This window comes from Pundamilia nyererei, unplaced genomic scaffold (genome assembly GCF_000239375.1).
Source record: "Pundamilia nyererei isolate P.nyererei 1_Seehausen unplaced genomic scaffold, PunNye1.0 scaffold00038, whole genome shotgun sequence".
NCBI lineage: Eukaryota > Metazoa > Chordata > Actinopteri > Cichliformes > Cichlidae > Pundamilia > Pundamilia nyererei.
Genome location: NW_005187439.1, coordinates 574,528 through 597,938, shown reverse-complemented (window position 1 = coordinate 597,938; position 23,411 = coordinate 574,528). Strand labels below are relative to the sequence as shown.

General features: G+C 41.6%; 1 protein-coding gene across 1 annotated transcript in view; it reads right to left on the bottom strand.

Annotated features, from left to right (window-relative positions):
- The window catches only part of adamts3 (ADAM metallopeptidase with thrombospondin type 1 motif, 3), a 125,284-nt gene that overhangs the window by 27,378 nt on the left and 74,495 nt on the right, over positions 1-23,411 (bottom strand). Inside the window, exons 8-15 of the mRNA XM_013910194.1 lie at positions 22,138-22,243; positions 16,090-16,233; positions 13,703-13,835; positions 8,341-8,454; positions 7,818-7,963; positions 6,300-6,475; positions 4,338-4,471; positions 3,496-3,619 (exon numbers count right to left, since the gene is read on the bottom strand). Of these exons, the coding sequence (XP_013765648.1) occupies positions 3,496-3,619; positions 4,338-4,471; positions 6,300-6,475; positions 7,818-7,963; positions 8,341-8,454; positions 13,703-13,835; positions 16,090-16,233; positions 22,138-22,243 (1,077 nt within the window). The remainder of the gene's footprint in view (positions 1-3,495; positions 3,620-4,337; positions 4,472-6,299; positions 6,476-7,817; positions 7,964-8,340; positions 8,455-13,702; positions 13,836-16,089; positions 16,234-22,137; positions 22,244-23,411) is intronic.

Genomic DNA, 23,411 nt, shown 5'->3' with positions numbered 1-23,411 from the left:
GACTATAAATGCAACTGTACGCTGAGGTGCAGCTAACACAGGGTTACAGCAGGTGGCGGAGAGGCATTTTTACATGGTCTGCATTCCAAGTGTTGGAAAAGACCGCTTGCTTCCAAGAGATCATCGTCTAATCAAACCCAATTTCTCAGCCACAAGACGCTCAACAGAAATTACAATCTGATAACAGAGCGTACACAAGCTGGTTATCTAAAATGACCCTTTGGAAGCGGATCATTAGACTGAACCAGGTTTGAAATGGCCAGCTGTATTCAGACTGCCTTCAAAGATCTGCAGCTTTGTTTAATGTGGCATTTTTTATCTGGGCTAGGACACTAAAGTTAGTTTGTTAGGCTGTTAAATAATAAAATACCACTAATATCATGAAGCGTAACTTTTTGTAAAGAGTTTTATAGATGTATGTCGAGCCTGGGACATCTACAAAAGCTAAGTCAGCTCTATAAAGACACTTAGTAACAGGGAACAGAAGAAACAGCAGCTTATGTCACTCGAGTCTCTGGATCTCTACAGTGTTAAGCATCCATCTGTACTACAAGCTGGGCAGGAAATACTAGCAAAGGAGGCGCGAAGGGATTCAGTAACACTGGATACTTGCATATAGTGTTTTCGGACACAGCGGTTTCTTTTTGGGCTCTCTTGCTTAACTGTTTCCCTGTTAAAAAAGGTGAGTGGTTAACTGGGAGAGAGAGATGTGAGGATACAAAGACGAAGGATCACAGTTACAGTAAAGTTCATCCTTAAACGATTTGATGAAGCCATCACATCCAGACTCGCACTTCAGTGAAATCAAATGATATATGATCCATGACTGATGGAGCCGAAAACAAGGGTGGATTTTGGTGGTTTGGTTAAATGGCTGTCGGTGAATTTACAAATGTATTCAAAAATGAAAACACATTATTAATGCAGAAGGACATGATTATTTCTCTTTTAATTCATAAGAGCCGGACTGTTCAGAGTGACGGCTGAAGCAGCGGCGTGTCACTCCGGCCCTGTAGAGCCTTTTATTGGCTGCAAGGAAAAATGACAAAGATACAGCAGAAGGTGGTCATAATTACACCGTTAATGTAAATCTGCATTATATTCACGGTAGAAAATAAATGAATAAAATCCTGAAAAGTGCAATGCAAAATTAATTCTTTCAACCACATTTGAATTTTCTTTCTTTTATGGAAACCTCTCATCTTTATGCTGTTTTTTCATGTGTTCCAACAGGGCTGTTTTACTGAAACTGCATAAATGCAAATACAGTTTCTACCCATCTCCTCTTCTCTTTGCCGTTACGTAGATGACTTTTGTGCACTCATATAAACTTTGTAGCTGTGTCCACTGACTAAGCAAATAAGAAGCATCAACATCATAGTTTATATCAATATGTATCCAAATATTGATGAAGCCAGTGATTTTGATGACACAGAGTAAAAATAACAAGCACTGGCATCAATATATTTGATCCCAGACAAGTTCAGATTTCACTGCCACATCAAAATCTGCTTACATCAGAATTTGTTGTGTTTGTGTTTGTGGAAACACTTCATTACTGTCATTACTGCCAGCGTGAGGTGATTGTTATCTGGATAAAATCCCTTTCAAACACCCTGGTTTCTGTTTACATCCACCTCCTGCAAATAGAACAAATCAATTTTTGGCTGAGGAGGAATATTTGCAGCATTTTTCAGCTGTATGACTGCACAGCAGAGTCAGCTACCAGCTCTCGCACTATCCCGTATCGATTACTGACTACAGGAAATTATAAGTGGTCAGATTCCTCATTTGAGTCCGGCTGCATTTCAGTGGCTTACCACACAAGTCTGAAAAGTGGAACATCGGAAATGTTTCCTCGCTCTGCGACAGGCTCTTTATCCGTTTGCCACAAAGTGCTCTGCACGTTTTTGGGTTAACTGGGTCGGGCTTCAGATATTAAATTCTAAAAGGGTAAATAGAGACACTAGAAACTAAAATGGGATAACCAAGTGTGGCATGCTGATAATGGGCTGTATCCGGTCGACTAATCAAGATCTATTTTAAAGCGTTTGCCACTTTGCTTATTAAATCAGTAGTTAAAGGAGTGCATGCTCTCATAACAGTTACAAGGCCAGAGAAGACTCAAAGCCCACATTTCATGCTGACAGCATTTACTGCTCACATTTAACCCACAGTGTATACACTTATGCAGACTGAGGTTATTTATGTTCAGTTATCATGAATATAAAGTGAGGATTTCAGAAGGTGTCACATTACACAGGAAGTCAAGTGAAACAGTACTTTTCTCATCTTAGAAGCGAGCAGCTCAGATTGCTCTTGAACGACAGTCATGTACAGTCAAACGAAAGTCATGTGACCTGCTGGGCAGAGGTAATGGCACAAAGCTTAGTGATGACTCACTCACTTACAAATGGATTGCTGATTGTTTACATAAGAAGCTAGTAAAGCTAGCAGCTCACATTAATATAACCTTAGGTCATGTTAAGGTGACAACATCCCTCAAGAATCTCCCAAAAATCTTGAGCCCTCTTGTGCCGGTGGCGGCAGATGGCCCCGCCCCTCCCTCAGCCTGGTTCTGCTGCAGGTTTCTTCCTGTTAAAAGGGAGTTTTTCCTTCCCACTGTCGCCAAAGTTCTTGCTCATATGATTGTTGGCTTTTGCTGTATGTATTATTTACAGAGCCCCGCAGGGGACATGGGAGAAAAAAAAATTAAGACGGACTTTTGCGAGATCTCGCAAAAGTCCGTCTTAATTTGTTTTTCTCCCATGTCCCCTGCGGGGCTCCGTAATTATTGGAGGGTCTACCTTACGATCTAAAGCGCCTGTTGTTGTGATTTGGCGCTGTATGAATAAAACTGAATAGAATTGAATTCTTCTGCTTTAACAGATGTGAGAATAGCACCAACGTGCAACATTTCAACATTTGAAGCTGATTTTAAACATGCTAAAGTGCACCAACTTATTTCTGTTTCTGTCTAAAAATTACAGTTTTTATAGATTTTTAAAGAAATTGTAGAAAAAAAAGTAAACAGGGGGTTGTAATTGGGCTGAACGCCACATGCAGGATGAGGACAGGTGAGGAAAGTCTGAAAGAACTAAAGCATGAACTAATGGGTTTCTGGAGTTGAATGTGACAATGCAGAAAACAGCAGCCTTATCAAACCCCGGTGCTATAATGGGGGGAAAGTCTCTACTCTGCTTGTGAGAAGACCATGAAAATACAGCAAAAATACTGAGATGTTAATGACCATCTGTATTCTATATTTGTCCCCAGCATGTTTGTGGAGACTTTAGTAAAGAATACACCAAATGAAGATTTGAGTTTATCATTTATAACTTAATGTTTAAAATAAAAGTGACTATCTGCATGAATGATCAGGCAGTTAAGAAAAACGCAGTTAAATAAATCATTCATGTGACGACAGTAAATAAAACAACAACAAACGAACAATAATCCTGTTTAAGATGATGTGTGTTAGCTCCGAGCTCTTACCAGCTTTCTTCGGCGTGCGGGTGAAGGTTCCTTTGACGGTGCGGCAGTGAGAATTGTCTCCACCGCAAACCCCACATCTGTCCTCAACCTTGCTAGAGCCAATTTCTCTGTCACAGCCAACTTTCTGGAGACCAAGAAAACAACAACACAGATGAACCCCGACTGCTTTTTGGCCGAGGGCACGAAGCGTTACCTTCACAGCGTGTCTGATGCTAAGCGGACCCGGCAAATGTCACGTAACGGATTCATTAGCTGTTGGTTTATCAGCGCCAACTGGACACGAGCTGATGTTAGCTGACTGCTGTTGGGGTTGGAAGACGAGTCAGGTCAGCATTTAAAATCATGAGCTCACCTGGATGATTAGACACATCGAGGGAATCTCTTCCTATTCCTCGTTAGATTTTTATTCTTTGCTAAAAGGTGTCAAGTTTTGACCGTGAGCCAAAATAACTTTATGTCCATGGAGCTCATCATCATCTTCAGGATATTCAGTAATAAACAGAGGAAACTGTTTGCTTATAATTTGCCATGCTCTCTCACAACTGAGCTGAAAAGCAAAGTGAAAAAGGCCCAAACGCCACTGAAAAATGCTTTCAAACAGAAAAACAGACTCTTCTTTAAATAACATCTCAGAACAAATTAGCAGTACTGGATATAAACATCATAATGAAGCCACCTTCTTCCTTCCTTCACCCGATGCTGGTTTACTTCCATTAACTCTGTGTAATTAAATGAATTTGTGCAAAGCTTAAGTAGTCCAGCAGTCTGCAGCTGCTAACGTGGCTGACGAGCACACACAGCTCGTAGAAACGTAGTTTGATGTAGTTTGAATACACCCTTACCACACACTCTCCACGCACGCAGATGCTGTAGGCGTCCTTGTAAGAACATCGTGTCCCATCATGCACCAGCACCTTCATGTACGCCACATCTTCTGTGTCCTTGGACTGGCAATACAAGTGGCATCTCCTGTTTGCTGCAAGACGATGAATTCTTAGATTAGCATAACAAACTGAAGCCAAGTGGTTTTGAAACGATCTGAAAGTTCCTTAGACAGAGAAAAAAAACACCCATCAATCTATTGTGGGGTTGTTGTTTTTTTTGAGTGGTCAAAGGATGCTCAGGGTGCGTCGAGCTTCCTGCTTCCTGTGAAGTCTGGGATAGGCTCTAGCCCTGCTAAACGGTTAAGAAAAGTCAGTGGAGTTGGAAAAGCTTGGATTGCTGAATTTTGATAACGCTAATAGACTGCATGAGCCAAAAAATGCTGGTGTGGTAACAAAATTGCAAAATATGCATATTCTACGTGTATTTCTGATTTTCCTGCTTTGCAATCTGTTACCAGTTTATTATTTATTGTTTGTGTTGCAGTGATTACAATGACCGCCTTGAATTTTAGGACATATTAACACTCATCAACACCCCATCTACCTCATTACAATCTCATTATAATCAATAATAAAAAGTCTAAGTATCAGGTAAAGTTACATTTACAACCTGACTGTTACATTTTAACCAGATTTCACAGATTCAGGCCTCTGTGCTCAACGACTTCATTAAACAAAATGAACATTTTCTAAACTGGACTGTAAAGTAAAAATTACAAAAGGTGCTTTAGGAAATCTGGGGAGTCAGTGTGTGAATAATACCTGTATTAATATGCATGCAGACATGAGGAATCTGATACCGCTGAGTTATGTCTTAAAAAGCATCGTATTAGCAGTCGTTCGTATGTGTTCATGTTTTCTTTCCTTCTCTGCATTTTGGGGCTTTTAGCTGTGCTCAGCTGCTTTTTTATGAAGATTTTCTTTCAATGTTTGGATGAGCCATCAACTTCCTCTGACTGCCAAAGCAAATTTGCCTTTGTGACTGATTCTGGCACATTTACATGATGAGCACTGTCTCTTTGTGAAAAAATAACAAAAAGGAAAACAAAACAACCTGAAGGCTCCGAAAAAACTGGATCATATGTAAAAAATGACAGAAAACATCTGAATGCTTCTGTCCTTTCATTTACACAGCTGTCAAAGGCAGGCTGGTTATCTGCAGTGCGGTGATTAGTTCTTGTCTCAAATGCAAAACTATTGCACTTCCAAAAAAAGAATATACATCTGCAAAAATATGTTGCAACTGATCTTTTATAAACTATTAATTCATATTTTAAAAATCTGTCAATATTGGGTTTTTTCCATTCTGTTCTTTTTAAAAATGTGTTTTTAAAATGAACAAAAACCGCCAGAAAAACCTGTTCAGACAAAATCTGAACATAAATAACAAGAACATGCATGAAAACATCAGCACCCAACAGTCAAATCGCACTGCAGACATCATAAAAAGCTCTCTGCCTTCCACTGAAGGCCGTGATCGGATTTTAATTTCTCACCTTCCTGCAGTTTCTCAGTGTGCTTCCTACTTATTTTCTACATGACTGACTTTCCCCTGCCCAGAGTTTTGTAATTGCACAGGTGATCCATTACGTTTGCAAAGAGGGAAAGCTTGAAGGTTGAACGGGTTTAAATTGTTCATCCCAGCAGAGAGATGGAAGACTAAACACGGATGGGAAAAAGCAGAACGCAGAGAATACAAAAGAAAAACATGACAGAGGACACAACACAAACATTGCCTTTGCACAAAGGAGTGTGGCCAGCGTGGTGACGGGCTGGCTTCACTATATGTTTTTTTCAGCTGTGTCTGAGTTCAGGTCTCCTGCCCTCGTCTGCTTTCATTGTTCTTTTTGGGGCATAAAAGAAGCAGCAAAGCAGCCTCAGGCCTGAGCAAAACAATCTGTTGACATTTTTCTGGCTTACCATCAGGATGCTCGTAGGGCAGCCAGTGGTGTTTGGCATTTTGGAATTCAAAGTGGGAGTTGCGGAGCTGGCACTGCTGAGCTCTGAAATCTTCAAAGTGCCTGGGACAGTCATCTGCGTTGCACAACTGGTACTCGTAGTTTACTCCTGGGCAGTCCTGGCCGCCGTTCGATGGGCTGGGCAACGAAATGGATGAACATCAGAGGCGCCGATCAGACAGCGAAGACTTCTTATAAACTTTGAAAAGTGGAAACAAATCCTCCTCCACGGCTTTCGTTGTGTAAAATCCACCCGCACATTTGGCTAAAAACGACTCTCAGCTGTTACGACTGGTTTGCAGGTGGAGCGTCATTTCAGGGCAGTAATACTATTTACATTACAGTTATTCATTTAATGGGAGTTGATTATTTAAATCAAGCCTCCTGAGTTTTGTTGAAATGACAAATACCTGCCTTTGAAAAGGATTTAAGAAGGAGAAGCCGTACGAATAACACTGATGATTTTACACAAAAGGTTTTCCAAACTTGAAGTTCTACACAGCAATATGAGGCTGAACATAGAGTCTGGTAACTGATCGCTTAGTGTTAAGCTTTATATAAAGTCATTTTCACAATGCTTTGACTTCCTTTGACTAAAACCTACGAAGAGACAGGAGAACGCTGCTGTAAGATGCTTTCATATCTGGCAGTTAAAATGCCCTGAAAAACAGCATATATATAAATTAATGAGCTTTACACCAGCTGGCAGGCAGATTTTTGGTTGCCTCAGGACTAAACCAGTGCCTCCCCTGTTTCCTATCCTTATACAGACTTTAATTTACCGCTGAGACGGCCAAAAAGAGAACAGGTGACTTTCTCCAGAGGAGCATTCCTTCGGGTTTAGGAAGCTACTTAAAGACTGACACGACTCACAAATACTGGAGGTCTGTCACAAAAGTGATCAGTGTTAGTTTGTGTCATTGCAAAGTGATCATTAAGACAGTACGAAGCACAATATTCCACGGTCAAATAAAACCGTCTCTTTTAATCCATTATTATTCAAGTATGATAATCATTCATCATATTTGAACAATGACACTTTTCTGTGGATAATTTCCTCTGTGTACCCCACCACAGTGGATTCTAAATCAAAGAATCAGGATATAACTGAAATGAAGACTTTACCTTTAATTCAGGCGTTTAATAAAAAGTAATTAAGTGTCTACAGCGGTGATTTAAATGGGAAGATTATGAAAGTTCAATTTTATTTATACAGCACCAAATCACACCAGCAGTCGCCTCAAGGTGCTTGATATGTAAGTTAAAGAACCTACAGTAGTGTAGAGGAAACCCTCCCCCCTTCAGTAAGTACTTGGTGACAGTGGGAAGGAAAAACTCCTTTTTAACAGGAAGAAACCTCCAGCAGAAGGTGGCTCGGGGTGGAGGCAGCCAGGACAAAAGTCACGTCATTGTTCAAATACTTTACTATTTCTATTATTCTTGATGCCGCCCTGAATCTAATCAATGCTTGTCCACTTACGCAGGGTTGGCGCACTGACGTGTCCGTAATCGAACTCCAGTTCCACAGGAGCGTGAGCAGGAACCATATTTGCTCCAGGAGCCCCAGGCACCATCTTGCTTGACCTGATTAGGGTTTTTCCACATGCAGTGACCTTTGTAGCACCACTACATGAGATGAGAAGGCAAAGAGAGACGGGGAGAGTAAGCCAGCAGAGAAGGTCTCCTGTCTAAATGCTAAACTTTTTAGCCAGAAGGATGTGGGCAGGAATGTCAAGATTTCCGTGGTTACCACAGTTGCTCGTCCTGTGAAGTGATGACGTCATCAGAGATATTTTAAATGCTGAAGTAATCCTCCTAATGCTACTGGATTACCTTGCACACTGAAAAATAGTGCGTGATAATGTGGAGTCCAGCTAGAAGCTGCGACAACAACATCTGAGCACTGCACGAACCATCTCCACCATCCACCGGCTTTTTTCCTGGCGGTGCCCTTATAGTGTTGGTCATGATTTATTGTATGTAGGTCTAATAGACAAACTCACTTTTCCAGGTGCACACTCGGTCCCATCGAGAGGTGGCCCTTTCTTGGTTTTACAGAAGTAGGGGTTGTCTGGGTGGCTGCACCACAGCTGTTTACACGGGTCAAATGTGCGAAACTGGAACACAGACAGCAAAAAACGTTAAGGCAACTGAAAGCATGGCACACTATAGGTAAAAATATAACTGCAGGATAACTCAGCTGCTCATTGTGTTGCCTAACTGAGTGAGCAGAATATGGTCACTTAAAAATAGCAAAGGAATGAGTATCTGTCAGACTTTCTTTTCATATAAGACAAGAATTTGTGTTATATCCAAGAGTCCTTGATAAACTAAGGTGCAAAAGAAATGAACATAAGCACAAAAGTAACGATGAAAGTTGTCTGATAAAAGAGGGACACACTCTACAACTGTATGTAGGTATTTGTCGTTCTCACTTCTCTTTATCTACCAGAGAGGGCCGAGTGGGCTTCTTTGATAACGGCTTTTTGTTAAGTTCCTCGTCACGTAAGGTGGTCGAACATTTCTGACGGATCTAAGCAGACAATCAGATTAATTCGAGATAACTTAAAAAGCGACAGTTAAGCTGCCCAAAACATCTCAATGACAAGAGACTGTGCGACAGTTCAAGAGCAGACGTCACTGGTACATCTGCGAGTGTCTGACAGTCAAACAGCTTCCTTCACGTCTGCAGATAAATGTGTGACGCAAGAAGCTTTTGGTTGTTTTTGGCTGTCGATCTCCAGACAATACACAGTTTATAATGTGTGCTACGTGCTAACAGGTATCTCCCAAATATTAACACGCTCGTTATTTCTCACCATGTTTGTGTCATCATCTGTTGCTTCTAAAAGAAACTGGTTTCCACTGTCTTGCCCTCATCCAAAGCAGTTACTGGTACGACATTAATGTCTGTGTGAAGCTATCTTCTTATTAAGTTCACCTGGATTGGGAACTAGTTCCCCCGTCCGCCTCGTTAGCAGTACTTGAGAGCACCGCTGATAAAACTGGGACATCTGCAGAGGTTAATAAGCCTTTCTGAACATGTCTGCTGCGGCCACATCTCTGTTGCCGGTGCTTTGTTTGCAGCAGCATAAACACAATTACCTGGAGGGACTTCTTTCTCTAAACAACAAACAAAAATCTTTTTAACTTGTGCAGCGCAGCAGCCCCAGTGGGGCTTCCACAGTCTGCTTATGATTTGTATACTCGGGGTGTTTGGATCCTGTTCAAGCAGCTCGTGTATTTTCATCACTTGCTAATCATTTATGCATTTAATCAATATTCAGAATCTGTTTGCAAAAACACAGTTTTTGGATGCTTTTTTTTTGTTTCCATTTGCAGACTGTTCCCTTTGTGAGTAGTTTAACGAGTCTCAGAAAACCATCTCTGAATTATCTGATTTTCTTTTTGTAATAATCTGCATTCAAGAACAACGACCGGGCAGGTAAATGGAAGCCAGATATTCTCTGCAGTCGTGACCTGATGCAGAGGAGCATTTCTATGAAACAGCAGAATTAGTGGGCAAATAGTTTAACCTGGACAGAGATGGATTTTTAAACAAAACCGAGGCAATAATTTAGCTTTTTCTTGCAACCTTATGCAACATTATCAGCCTCCAACTGAACTGCCTTTCCCTCCTTTATGAGGCAATCATCAGGAGACAGAAAAACATCATAAATTCTTTGAAAGCGCTCGGGTATTATTCTGCACAAAGGAGCAAAAATAACACCTCCATGTTGCCATCTCGCTCTTATTCCTTCTTCCATTCCACATCAGGATGACATTTTGACAGTACATTGACTTCTTCAGGCCCGATTCCTTTTGGTTTTGTTAGTAAGGTCGCTCATCACATGTCTTTTGTTCCTGGTCAGAGTAAGGAAGACACACAAGAAGTTGTGTCTTTTATTTTAAAGTTCATTTGGGATTCTATTATTCTAACATCTAACAGCTTCACTAACTTTCTGTCCGATTCTTTGTGGAAGTTAAATTACAGCAACGGTGAGCGCGACAGCCATAAACTGCGGGACTGTTTTTGGTCTGACAGGTCGATAATCAGCTGTCTCTAAAGGACTGTGTTGTTGTCTGTTACACATTTATCTGTCTGCACTGCGAGCACAGGCCCTGCGTGGGGTTTTAATAAAGAGTAAGACATCTATAAATCAAACTCTCAGGCTGAAGCAAACTCAGGGTAACTCTACCACTTCATGTTTTCCTTTTACAGCTTTCCTGATGCTTTTGTTTGATGGAAAAAAGCTAAAACTAAAAAGGAGAAGCATCAAAAGCATAGAAAACATGGTGTATACATGTATACTCTTTTTTTTTTTTTAAATCTCCATAGGGATCGTAGATTGTTCAGCCCTTCCTTGTAAAAATGACTCTTTTTGAGACCCAACAGAGCAGCCTGCCTTCGCTGGCCGAACCTCTCTGTGGATGTTCGGTTAAAAAGGCAAAACTGGGGCAAAATGCAGGTCAGGTCCACCTACAGGCAAATCCTGTGACCCAGAAATGTGGGTGTAAAGCTAACGTGGCCTTAATAGATGTAGATAAGCATAGAGAAATTAAACCGGCCACTTGATCTAAACAGTACTTCAGAATGGCCCAGTAAGCAGTAACAGCTGTAATCTGCTCAGCTGGGCAATGACACGCCTAATTTGTGATTTGCTCATTTGCGATGCTAAAACAATCATCTGTGCTAGCATCCAGCTTTTGTGGAAGAGTTAACATCATAGCAAACAAACCTGAACCAACGGAGGTTTTAAAGAGGCTGATCAACAGAGCGTGTCTTGAATCTCTTCACTTCTGGATTTCTTCTGCTTTTTTAACAGCTGCAGGCTGTAAACATCTCGTAGGTAACAGCGTAGACTTTTGTTAGGTTGAACTTGAGTCTTTGCTGTCATTGCACAGTCGTACTTAAATTAGACAATTGTCCTACGTCAGCACTGAAACACAACACAGGAAACTTTAAAGTGGAAAAAGTTTACTTCTCAGTGTAGATGAAGCAGAAATGTTTGCTTGATCTTACACCAAGCTGACGCTGGAAATAATTCTGGAACATGAGGTGCAAAAAAAAGTTACTACTTGGCTCACAGTGTTTTATTATTGGATAATACTAGAGCAGCTTTTGAAAACGAGCCTTTCTTTAAAGTCCTCTGATTGGCTGCCCCTCATAAACAACAGGGCAACAGTAACTGGGTGAAAGTGACGCGCTCACAGAAGCTGAAGCTGCCTCCTGATGAAATATCATATTTAATTAGCAGTACAACAGGACTGGTACAACACGCCTGAGATGACCATCGCTTCTCTATGACGTCACAGAGATCCAACAGAAGAAAAAAAGCATTTAGAGCAATCAGTCCTTTTGTCTCATGGTGGCTATTTGCACATATGCTGAGCTCACTGTTTGAAACTATTTTTAATGTGAGTGTGCATCATTTGAACTGCAAGTATATGACAAAATATGGAAAAGAAAAATAGGTGCCTTTGAAGAAAACCATTATTTCTTTTATTTATTTCTTACGTCTTTATTATTTCTTCTGTGAGAAGAAAATCATTCTCATTTATTACTTTTACACAAAAAAGCGACTACAGGTCATATCAACCTGAACACGAGCCGAAGACTCTCTGTGCTCCCAGAGCGAGGTCTCTCTCTTCTAGGTAATGTGAAACGAGTTGTGTCAAATTTAAATAGCCGGTGATGCTTTTAAGTGTTTTAAATACATTTTTAGCTGTTTTTCATCATTTAGATGAGCATTAGATTAGATTAGCATGACTACAAAGGAAGCAGTCTCGGTATATGAGCAACCTGCTCTCGGTGGGCACATCCCTGCTGTCTGTAAAACCTCGAGCACTGTAATAAATTAAACCTCCATGATGTAAATGTCGGTTTAGATTAATTTCATCTAAGCACTTTAACAGGCCTTTTATTAGATTTGAAGCAGAGCACAGACATTAATGGCAAACCTGAATCAAGCAGTTTACATTTTGTACTTAGAGCAAACAGGAAGTTACACTTAGTAAGTTCACTATTTAAACACTTAGCTGTGGCCGTGGTCTCACATCTACAGGGAATACTTTGCTCTACAGTCACCAAATGCTGCATTAGGTGCACATCTAGTCACAAACCATGTCTATCTGCCATCTGACGCTGGAGAGGAAATGTTCAGTCTGCTGATCAGAGATCTCGGCATGTATTCTAGACACACACACACACACACACACACACACACACACACACACACACACACACACACACACACCCACCCACCTCGGGCTGGAAACTCGAAATAATAAGATGAAAACTGCTGAAGTGCTCTGTAGCACTGCGTGTAGCTGCAGACTTTCATAAACAGCAGAAGTGATCATCTGATAAATTTTTTAATAAGATGGGGAAGAGGAAGGAAATTTTAAAAAGGCATACAGCGTCTCCTCTTAGCAGTGTATCATCTCGTGAAATGAACAAGCAGAAATAAGAACCAAAAATTGATCTTTGTAGAGAACAAAGGGCATGGAAAACTGTCAGCTACAAGCTATTAAACCTCAGACAGAGCAGCCGGGCCTCCTTTTTAAGCTGAAATCAAACAATGCAGCCTTCAGCGATAATAGGACTGCATCGCCGGGACTCTGTTGACTTTCGAAATGCTTTCAAAGAAATGCCAACCTCAGTGTAAAGTCAGGACCCCAGACATCGATCGACGATCGTAGCCAGACGCCCAGTCCTCAGACTCTCATTCTGTTCCTACAGCTCCCAAAATAATAAGTCGTCTTCTGCAAGTTTAAAGCTTTTTTGAGTACAGCGTGACACTTTCTGCAACACACGATCAACATCGTTACGTCTGCCTCTCATCAGGCTGCTGCATTTCTGACTTTTTAAAACTCACTTTTGTTGTAAGTAAAAAAATAAAACAAAATCTTGCAAACACTCAAAGCTTAAGATTCAACAGCTCATACTGAGCACATCTGCATTTTTATTAGCGCGGTATTCTCCAAATAACAACTGGAGAAGCTCATTTTTATCTGTTATTTGAGCATCTCTGACCTGCTGGAAACAGACGACAGCAAACAGGGACAACAGTGATCACCCTGCCATCTGCAGAGGTCTGGGGAATCACAGGTGTGATTGAGGTTAAACGAGCAGGCTTCTGTTTGAAGCGCTCGATAACCTGCAGACGGTTTCTGATCGTCTGAGATTTCAAAGTCCGTTTCCTCTGGAGGCTGTGATCAGCACAGCTTTCTGCAGAAACCTCACTGAAAGTCCCTGCTCGCTCATCCCAAGAGTCTAAAGAAATAACTTCTTCAACAGTTTCCATAGGATATGTTTTAGCTGGTTTCTGCTATCGATTACATATTTTTTTATCTTTTACTCACGGAAGTGCAGATCTTGTAGCCGACCCCGAAGTCAAATCGACACTGTTCATCCATCGAGTAGTTGATGCCAGGAAGTTCAGGAAGCTCCGGCCAGTCATGTTTGAAGGGGTCATCCAGGAGACAATCATACGTGCTGTGAGGACATGAAGGTTCATGTTTTCACTCTGAACAAGCCAAACAAAGTTCACAGGGCCAAAAAGGTTTATTGACACAAACTAGAGATCTTTATTTGAAAGGGCATGTGCACCTGGAAAGCCTGAGGCCACACCCTCTCCTAGATGTGGCCACAAGCTGTCGCATAATTTTTACTTATTTGCTGTCACGAATTAATTCACTCTAAGTGAATCCAAAACATCCAGCAGAGCAAAGGCATCAAACCCCCTCACTGCAGCTTTTCCCTGCAATCATCAGCCCTCTGCAGATAAAACCATCAGTCCAACAAATGATCCATATAACTCAAGTCTCTGTTACGTTGATATTTTAGCATAACCGGAAGCGTTGTTTTCATTTGTTAATTCGTTTCATAGTTTTGACTTCATTCTGTTTGTTCACTGTGGGAGTTACTGCTTAATGGGTGATTGAATTTAAAGGCCCTGCAGCAACTCAAACTGTTGCATCAACACTAGTTAACCTGCTCAATATAACAAGAGAAACGACTTGTTGCTCTGCTGTTTGCAGATGCTATAAAAGCCGTCTGTTATACGCTGCGTGTGGTTTGTTGTTACAAAGTAACACATTAGAGTAAAGTTAAAGAAAGGACCTTAACAGAAACTTTCAGTTTCACTGAGACATTTAGTCCCTCCATCGACGTCAGTGCAAAATCTAATTATTAAGCAAATGATTAAGAAACGAACCCAAAGGAAAGCTAAAAGGCTAAATACGCCCCTCTGATATTTCTTAACTTTTGACCATTCTGATTTTACCTGAATGCGGCACAAAGCTATCAGAGAAATCCAGAAACTGCTTGTTTTCCCACTGAGATTTATGCACATACTTCCTAATTTAACGACAGAGCCAGGTGGTGAGAAGCGGCTCAGCTGCAGTAAACCCCAGCCTGGCTGTTTGTTTTTTCACGGGGCACAGCTAAACCCGGCGCAGAGACAGAGCAGGCATATGTGCCTTTTGAAAATGTGGAATGATTTTTAAACTTCTCATTAAATTTCTTCTCAGCAGCTGCCTCACAAAGTCTTCATATCGAGATAACGCGGAAACTTTTTCCTGCTATACATTGATTTTTGTCAACAAAGGCACCTTTCATAATAAAAGCCAGAAAAAAAAAATCGCAGTACTGTTTGGTGATTGATTGCTCGCTGCCACTGTCATCCTCTTTGAGGCTCTGTCAATAATTTTGTGTCCACGCTCCGCTAAGCTTTGCCTGTCAGTTACAGAGAGAAGAAGAAAAATCCATGTCTATGAACTGAACACAGGCCAACAACGCTGGTGTCAAAGCTCAGACGTCCTCGGGTTAACAGGTTATACGGTTATTAGCAGGACACCAGACGAAGCATAAAGAAGACAATTTATTCTGGTGGGCGGAGCCAGACATTTTCATCATGTTGGCACTTGGCTGTAAGTAATAAGATATTTTAAATATAAAGTGTCTCAACAGATTGGAGTGCTTTAGGGGAATTTCTGGGGTCTCCTCTCTGTCACACTGCATGAATTAGGCTAATTATTCTGTTATTACCTTCAGCCTGCCTGTTCTGACTCTAAAACAGGATTTGTTGTGCTTGCTCACAGATCGTTGGCTTCCTCTTCATATATTTCTTGCTGGTTTTCTATCTTATGATAAAACATACACTGACGTTACTGTTGTTGTGAGTGTAGACAACACTAAATAAGATGAATGCATGCTGAGGACAAACAGAGTATGAAATATGGGGCAGATAGAGCAACCATGTAGCTCTTTATAGTTTGGCTACTGAGCTGTAAAATGCAATTTGCTCACTGGGCTGTGATTGATTTGACGTTTCTGACACTGCACCGCCAACAAACAGCCTGCTTGTCTCCTTTATACGTTTCCAAGAGTCAAAATTATGGAGGAACATTAAGATGTGCCAAACTCATTCTCCTAATTTTGGTGGCGTTCCCATCCATCCCTCTGTGCTGCAGGACATCACAACTGCGTCTGACCCCACTGCTCCAGCATCCGACTGTCAGGTCTTACTGAGAATTTATTTACTCATCCACCCCAAAATCTCTGAGCAAATGTATGTAGCTGAGGAGGTTGTTGTTTAATAAAGCTTTTAATAAAACATTTCCCAATTTTAACTTAACTCTTATATTTTGTGATTTATTCTTTTTTTTTTTTTACGCATCCCAGGTGGAGCTCTGGAGTCGTGATTGTCAGCACCCATGCGGAGTACTGTGCAGGTTTATGAACTCACTGGATGTATCGCTTCAGCTCCTGCCCGCTGCACATTGACCAGTGGTATCGATGGAAGGCCGCCTGCACCAGCGGGGCCATCACGCTTCCCATCGCCGTTTCGTCCCCACAGCGGTTGCCTTGGCCATCGTGCTCCATGCCCAACCTGCTCTCACAGGCAGAGACAAACCATAAATTACAAAACAGCAGAACAGCAATACAAGATAAACCTCGCCGACAAGGATTTCATTATTTTTTACAACTTCAATTTATAAAACAAGTGGAAAGGTCAGAGCTAGGGCTGCCACGATTAGTCGACTATCAAAATCGTGTTAGTACTTTAATCCAGTCAAGTTCAAACGTTCCTAATCAGACAGACCTGCTTCTTCAGTGTTCACAGTAACGCCCACCATAACTGATGAGATATGTTTTTGTAAGTATGAATGCTATGAATGATCACGTGCCATTGCTTATTTTTACACGTGTAGTTTTGCATAGAGCACAGAGCCTGGTGTCTTTAACGGGTTTCAGCTGATTGTATGTTACATGTGACTTCCTTTGGTCATGGCTCCAGAATGCTGGTCCCAGCTCACACAGTGAGAGAGGATCAGCTGATTCGGTCTTTTCAAACAAACTGTGACAGTGTCAGAATTCTGTGATGATCATCTGGAAATGTGAGCACCACCATGACCTCCGCCTCACCACCCAACACAAATGCTAGAAACAGCATACTCCATAAATAATATGTACAAAGCAAATAATGCTTGGTGCTAATGAACCTGCTGAATCCTGTGTCCTTACTGTTTAGATGAGTCTGTTACATTCATCCCGTGACCGCAGATAACTTTACCGAGTGATGGCGTGGCCTGCTGCTTTAGCTTCTCCCTTTAATCAGAGGAGACAGGACTCCCACTGGTGATGTTCAGCCTTGTACTTCAGTGCAGTCTTTTTGTGAAAGTACTTTTCTTTGAGCTCTTTTTTGGAGCAGGGGTTTGTTGGATTTGTTTTTTTTGCGCATGGATTTTGGCAGCTGTCCCGTATTAGATCCATGAATGGAAATCAGTACGTGTTACACTTGGAGATCGTGGAAATTCTTTTTAAGAGAGAATAGAAATAAACCCAGGTACCGTGTGAGCATCCTAACATACACATGATAGGTTCATTTACAGCTGAAGGAGATGTTCATTTTATGACTTCCAGCTGAAGTTAAACATCCATCATCAGACAGTGATGGTCTGCTTTGCCTTCACACACTGAGCTGACTGCAGCCACACTGAGAACCACATTTTCTGCTGTTTGGTTTGCGTCAGACTCAGAGTGAAAAGCTTTCACACTGTCTCAGACGAATCAAACCAAAGAGGCAAACAGATCAGAGCAAATCAGCAATGATTCAGGCAGGTTAGATCGGAAACTCTCAGGAATCAACCCTTTCATCATCTATGGGCAACTTTTAAATGCAAAATTCCTAAATGAATGAATGAAATCCATGTTTGGGAGCGTTATTAACCATGTGTTCCCTCGTGAAAGTACTTGGAATCTGAGTTTGCTCTCACTTTAGATTAAATGCCTTTAGATTACATTAATAATTTATTCCCTTAAAGAGTTTGGATGTGGGATGTGGTAACTGGCAAACTGATAAAAACCTGCAGATCAGAAGGATTTAAATCCCTGTCTGGGATAAAATACAAGAAGAAATACTTATATGACACAGGCACTTATTTATGAGCTTTTTTGTTTTTTCTGAACTTTCTTTAAAGGGTTTATCTATGGATCTATCTACACACACACACATATACATAGATATATATAAAAATGCTTTGAAAGACTTGTGTGCAATTCCACTGTTCCAATGTGCTACATGCAGATACTCAAGCATAACGACAGTAATAAATCTAAGAAAATAAGAAAACAGGAAAGAATGAAAAACTTATTCTCAGTCCTGCTTTGCAACGAATTCAATGATTTTATTTCAGTGCAGCAGGAGGCAGAAAACAGGAGGGAGACAACAACAACTGGAAATAAAAGTATATAGAGTCCATTTTTGTAACTGCAGATGAATCTTAAAATCCTGTTCAGGGTGTTAGAAAGAGCACCTAACACAGAGCTGCCATTAGAGATGAAAATATATTCTTCTTCAGAGCTTACTTCACACATTCTATATGTGAAGTAAGCTCAAAAGCTGATATTTAGTAGCTGGAAGCTGAACGGCACATGTTTACTATTTTATTCAACTCACTGAAAGCTGCGTTTACATCATGATGCTGTACGTTATGTGCCGCCTGGCTGACACCAAATGAAGTTAAATGGTCAGACCTGAATGCCGGGTGATGATCTCCTCTGTATAACACTGCCCCTCTTTTGCACTGAATACATGTGCAGGCAATGACGCAAACTTACAATCGCTCACTCTCAAAGCATTCGTGGTGCAGCACTTGTTTGCAGATGCAAAAGTGACAGAAGTTGTTGCACAGTGACCCTGCTCACATGGTCAGCCGCTGAGGGAAGCGGTAATGATTGCCGCATTGTTTAGTGTTGAAAGGATGCAGAAATTGTCATCGGAAAGGTGTGGGAAGAGTATGTGCTCGTCACCTACAGCTCACGTCACACAGGATCTTGCACAGGTTAATGACAGAGTTGCAGCAGACGTATGCGCTCAGTCTCATTTTAACACAATGTGCAGACTGAGTCTGACTGATGTAATCGTCGACGGCAACACACCCGCCTTTTTAAGAAACTTGACTTGATGCCTACTTTCTTATTTCGCAGCAACATCCTCTGAGGATCTTGGCCTAAACTTTACTGGAAAAACTCGATGTGGCAGGATTTACTGGGTGTGCATTCTAATAGGCTTCATTTCTAAAAACCTCCAATGGTGCTGGAAACATCGATGTCTCTACTACTGTACATGACATCTGAACTATGGAAACAGGTTAATTAAAATAAATTGAGTTCATGTTCTTGGGTTCCTTCTACTTTAAGGTCGTTCGGGGCCACAGAATGGAAGCTGAAGTGAGGAGGCAGGATATAATGAAGCCCAGCATTTACTGTAACTGAGCACATGTTCAATGAGCCCAGTCTGTTTCCACACCTCTAGATGAAGCATGTCCTTCAGAGGTGCTCAGAGTGGACGTCCACCGCTCACTGACCACTTTAAAAGTAGAGCAGCGTGTTGATGGTAAATGGACTGATTCTTATATAGTGCGTCTCTGCTCTACCTCAGCCCTCGGACATTATACGGGCACTTTTTCCTCAGCTTTGTCTGCCTAAGTGATTTTTTTGTAACGTTCACACTGAGGTTAGTATGTTGTCCAAGAATACTCTGGCATCCAGCCTGGATAAGCCAGGGACCAAACCACAAACCTTCCAATTAGTAAATGACCTGCTCCACCTCCTGAGCTACAGCCAGGCTCCAACTGTGAAGGTGTATTGGAAGGAGTGCTGCAGCGATGCTCACACACAGATCAATAAGGCGAGAGGTGGGGTGCACCCTGGGCAGGTTCCTGTTTCTGCCACAGCGCTCACAGAGAGACACAAAACCTAAAACTAATTTAGAATCACCAATTAACCTGAGTCCACTAACTGCATGTTTAGCTGTTAGCCAGAGTGCAGGACAGAAGCCACGCAGACACTGGAAGAAGCTGCAGACGATGCACAGAAACGACGGACAGATGGTGGATTCAAAGCCACCACCCCGGTGGTCCTGGGTTTCTGCAGCAAGGCACCAACTTTAAAATACTGCCAACATGTAAACAAGCTTAAGTACTTTACTTCTATAAATTCACAGTTTGTGAGCAAAGGTTTAAGTTCGTCCTTCAACACTCCTCTCCTGCCCACATCAACATTGAAGGAGCTCTCGATGAAACCATTTCTCCGTCTATAAAGGCTTTTAAAAATCTTCCCCTAATTGATATGTGCATATCTGTGATATATCTCAGGACTAAACCGATCCTTGCACAGTCTGTAGGGCCTAAAAAGCAGCGATCACCATCATCCTGCCTCTGCCTCGTGCTGCTGTTCCCTTCTCTTCAGCTCCAGATGCTTTCAGCATGTTTAAATAGATTTTTCCCTCCAATAGAGTTTAATCTTTGACGGTAAATTAAATACCTCAGTGTTTGCCCTCTAGGCTCTTCTCTCAGAACCAGAAAGCTGTCGGTGTGTACTGCACAGCTGCTGGTTTCCACACTGCTCTAATCCGTTTTATTTTCTCAGAGCATCTATCGATCCCCGGACATCCCTGCTCACTAGGCCTGCTTCGTTTGTACAGTCGGAGGATTTCATGCTGTGCCCTGGGACATCTCATTGTGAAGGACCCTCGCCATCTCCGCTGGGTTTCAAAAAGCTTCTGTTCCTGCTGAATACCTCTGTTCTCCACGCTATAATCCAGTCTCCCTTTCATTCTTAATATGTTCAAACAAAACCCGCATCATGTACCTTTGTTATTGATCATTTCAAACTCCCGTCTCATGACTGCTTCATCTGTAAAATCACCTGATGCTTTTCAACAATACTGACATTTCGCTCTGAGCGTTTCTGATAATCTCTTAAATCTACCGTCTTTTTTCTATCCTGTCCAACTGGACTCAGAACCAGTTTCTGTACCCAGCTGGCAGACAAATATTTGCTCTTTGTTGACAGTCTCTCCCGCTGCGTTGATTTCAAATTTCAGAACTCGCAACAAAAGCTCCACAGGAGACGTGGAAACAGCTTGAAAGAGCAGGAAAGTGGAAAATTCTGTTTCACACTGTAGTCCAAGTTTCACCGCGCTGCCACTTCTCATGTGAAGAGTTCAACTCTGACTATATCACATGGATTAAACTACAGCGCATATTAACCCGGAGGTTTAGGCTTCACACATTCAAGAGACTATGTTTCAGATGTCTCTTGTTTAATGGCAGACTACAGGAAGAAAGCGCGTTTAAGCTGCAGAGGAGTGTTTCCTGTGTGCAGAGTCGGTGTTGTTGGTGAGTTTGAATGTTTCCTCTGCCTGTAGCAGACCGTTATCATTCAGGGGGGGTCGTTCCTCATTGCTGAAGGGTAGTGTGGGCTAATGCATTTCTACATTAGCTGACAGGTGGGTGGGCCATGCAGTTTTCAACAGTAACATATGAGGTTGAGATGCCTGTTTTCTCTCTTTCTCAGACTTTTTACCTTCATTTTCACCTTCTGTTCGGTTCAGGCATCACAAAGAAAAGTGACTTGTTTAGGGTTTCAGAAAAGATTTGTGTACAAATGACAAATTATAAAGACCAATTTGATATTCGCCACAGGACTTTTGTTTCAGCCCTTCTTTTTTTCTTTTTCCAGAATATCTTTTCCCACCACTTCTTTTCATCAGTATTTATCATTCAGCAGCACAGGAGCCATCAGGGATGGCGCGACCTTGGCTATTATCTGTAGCTACAATTTACAAATCTCCCATAAACACCTTACATGTAAGACACCAACTGTTCTGGAAGCCACAAACACACATATGCATGTGCACTCCCTCCCTCACACACACACAATATATAATTTTAGTATTAATTACAAAAACGACCACGTTGTGAGTTTCTTTCTCTATTTTTTTACATTTGTTTTTAAACTCCACACTCAGAGTTTGGACATTTGGAAATGTGCAGAGATTTCATTACAGCGCTACAGCTTCATTTGATTGGTCGGTTTGTTTACACAGACAAAAAATCTTTATTGATGCTACGATAAAATTAACGCCACTTTTCAAAGCAGCTATTCCAGGTGATTTGGACACACCAGCCAAACGGCCCTCACTGTGTCACGTTAATGAGCAAACCACACTCAGCCAGCCAGTTTAATTTGTTGCCCAGCAACATGAAGCTAAACGCAGCTTATCCACCGTGCAGTCTGTTATTGTGCATTTACTCAATATGTGCTTAATTCTGCCTTTCAGAGAACGGCAGGTTTTAATAACTTTTTAATGCTTCCAGCTGATGTGAGTTTGTTTATCCTTATTTCATATGATGCAGGAAATGTGGAGAAAAGGAGAAGATAATGAACAAGGGCTGAGTTCATGGACACATGCTTAGTAAACAACCTCTGAAAACGAGCAACTCACACGTGTCCGGTCTCATGAGCCACAACAAAGGCGGAGGAGAAGCCGTCTTCGTGGTTCAGGGTGCAGCTCCGGACTGGGTGGCACATTCCTGTGACCGGAGCGTAACCTGCCGGGAGAAACGATGAATGTTACCACAACAAATACAAAGATGAGGACGCTGAAAACAAAACGTCTCCTCGCATCTCAATGAAAGGCGTCAGGGGAAAATGTTGTGTGGAAAAGTATAAAAAAAAATTTAACAAGTTAAAAATGGAAATTTATTCTATGAAATAAAAGTAATTTTGTGTGAGGATGAAATGCTAATCTTCTAACCAAAAGCAAAAAATAATGTTTAAAAAGTTAACTGTGCCAGAAGAGAACAATAAAAATATTATCAATGAACATTTCTTTATCATGCTGAGTCATCTTCATAGTTCCTACAATAACAAAACATGTTTTCATCTTTTCACTTTATAACTGCAGTTTGTTTGAGCTACAACGACATCATCCAAGATCTCGACTGCTGACCACAAACCAAGGAGCAGTGCGGTGATTAAGCACAGACGGATGGACATTATGAGACCACAAGTGACAAATATGTGCAACAAATGATGCTGTGCTGAGGGCTCGAGTGAGACGTAGAGCCATTTACATACAGAGGAGGGATACGTTATGTAGGACAGATCTGTATGCATCTCTACGTTTAAACGTGTCACGTGTGTCACGTGTGCACATCAGTGATACGTGTTGCCACTGCTGCCAAAAGACAATACACATTACACACAGCAGCACAGTGACAGCAGGGGACTTAGGGGATAATTAATGGCGATTATCGCTGCTTTGCCATGACTTCCTGCTATAAGCACGATTCACTGACATCACGTGGTCACTGCTAATAACTGGAGCCACAGGCAGCAGCAGTGAGAAGGACCAGCAGGGCCAAAAATAGAATAAATATTCTACTTATTTTTATTGTTTTAATGTCTACACATCCAGTTTAGCTGCAACATCATGAAGGACATGAACTTTGTTTGGAGCCAAACTGCAAGTACTGATTTACAGGAAGTGAACCTCACACGCAAAGAAAGAAATGACATTAGGAAATATAGATTTTGGCCCAAATGTGCAGCTGGCACATATGATGGTCTGTCCGAAAGCCAAAACGTACCCACTGATCATTACGACACTAGGTTCCAAATCAAAATCAGATTCCTGCCTGCGGACTGATGGATTTCCCCATGCTGTTTGTTTAACTCTTAACAGTGGTACCAAGAGGGAGGCACGCACGCACGCAC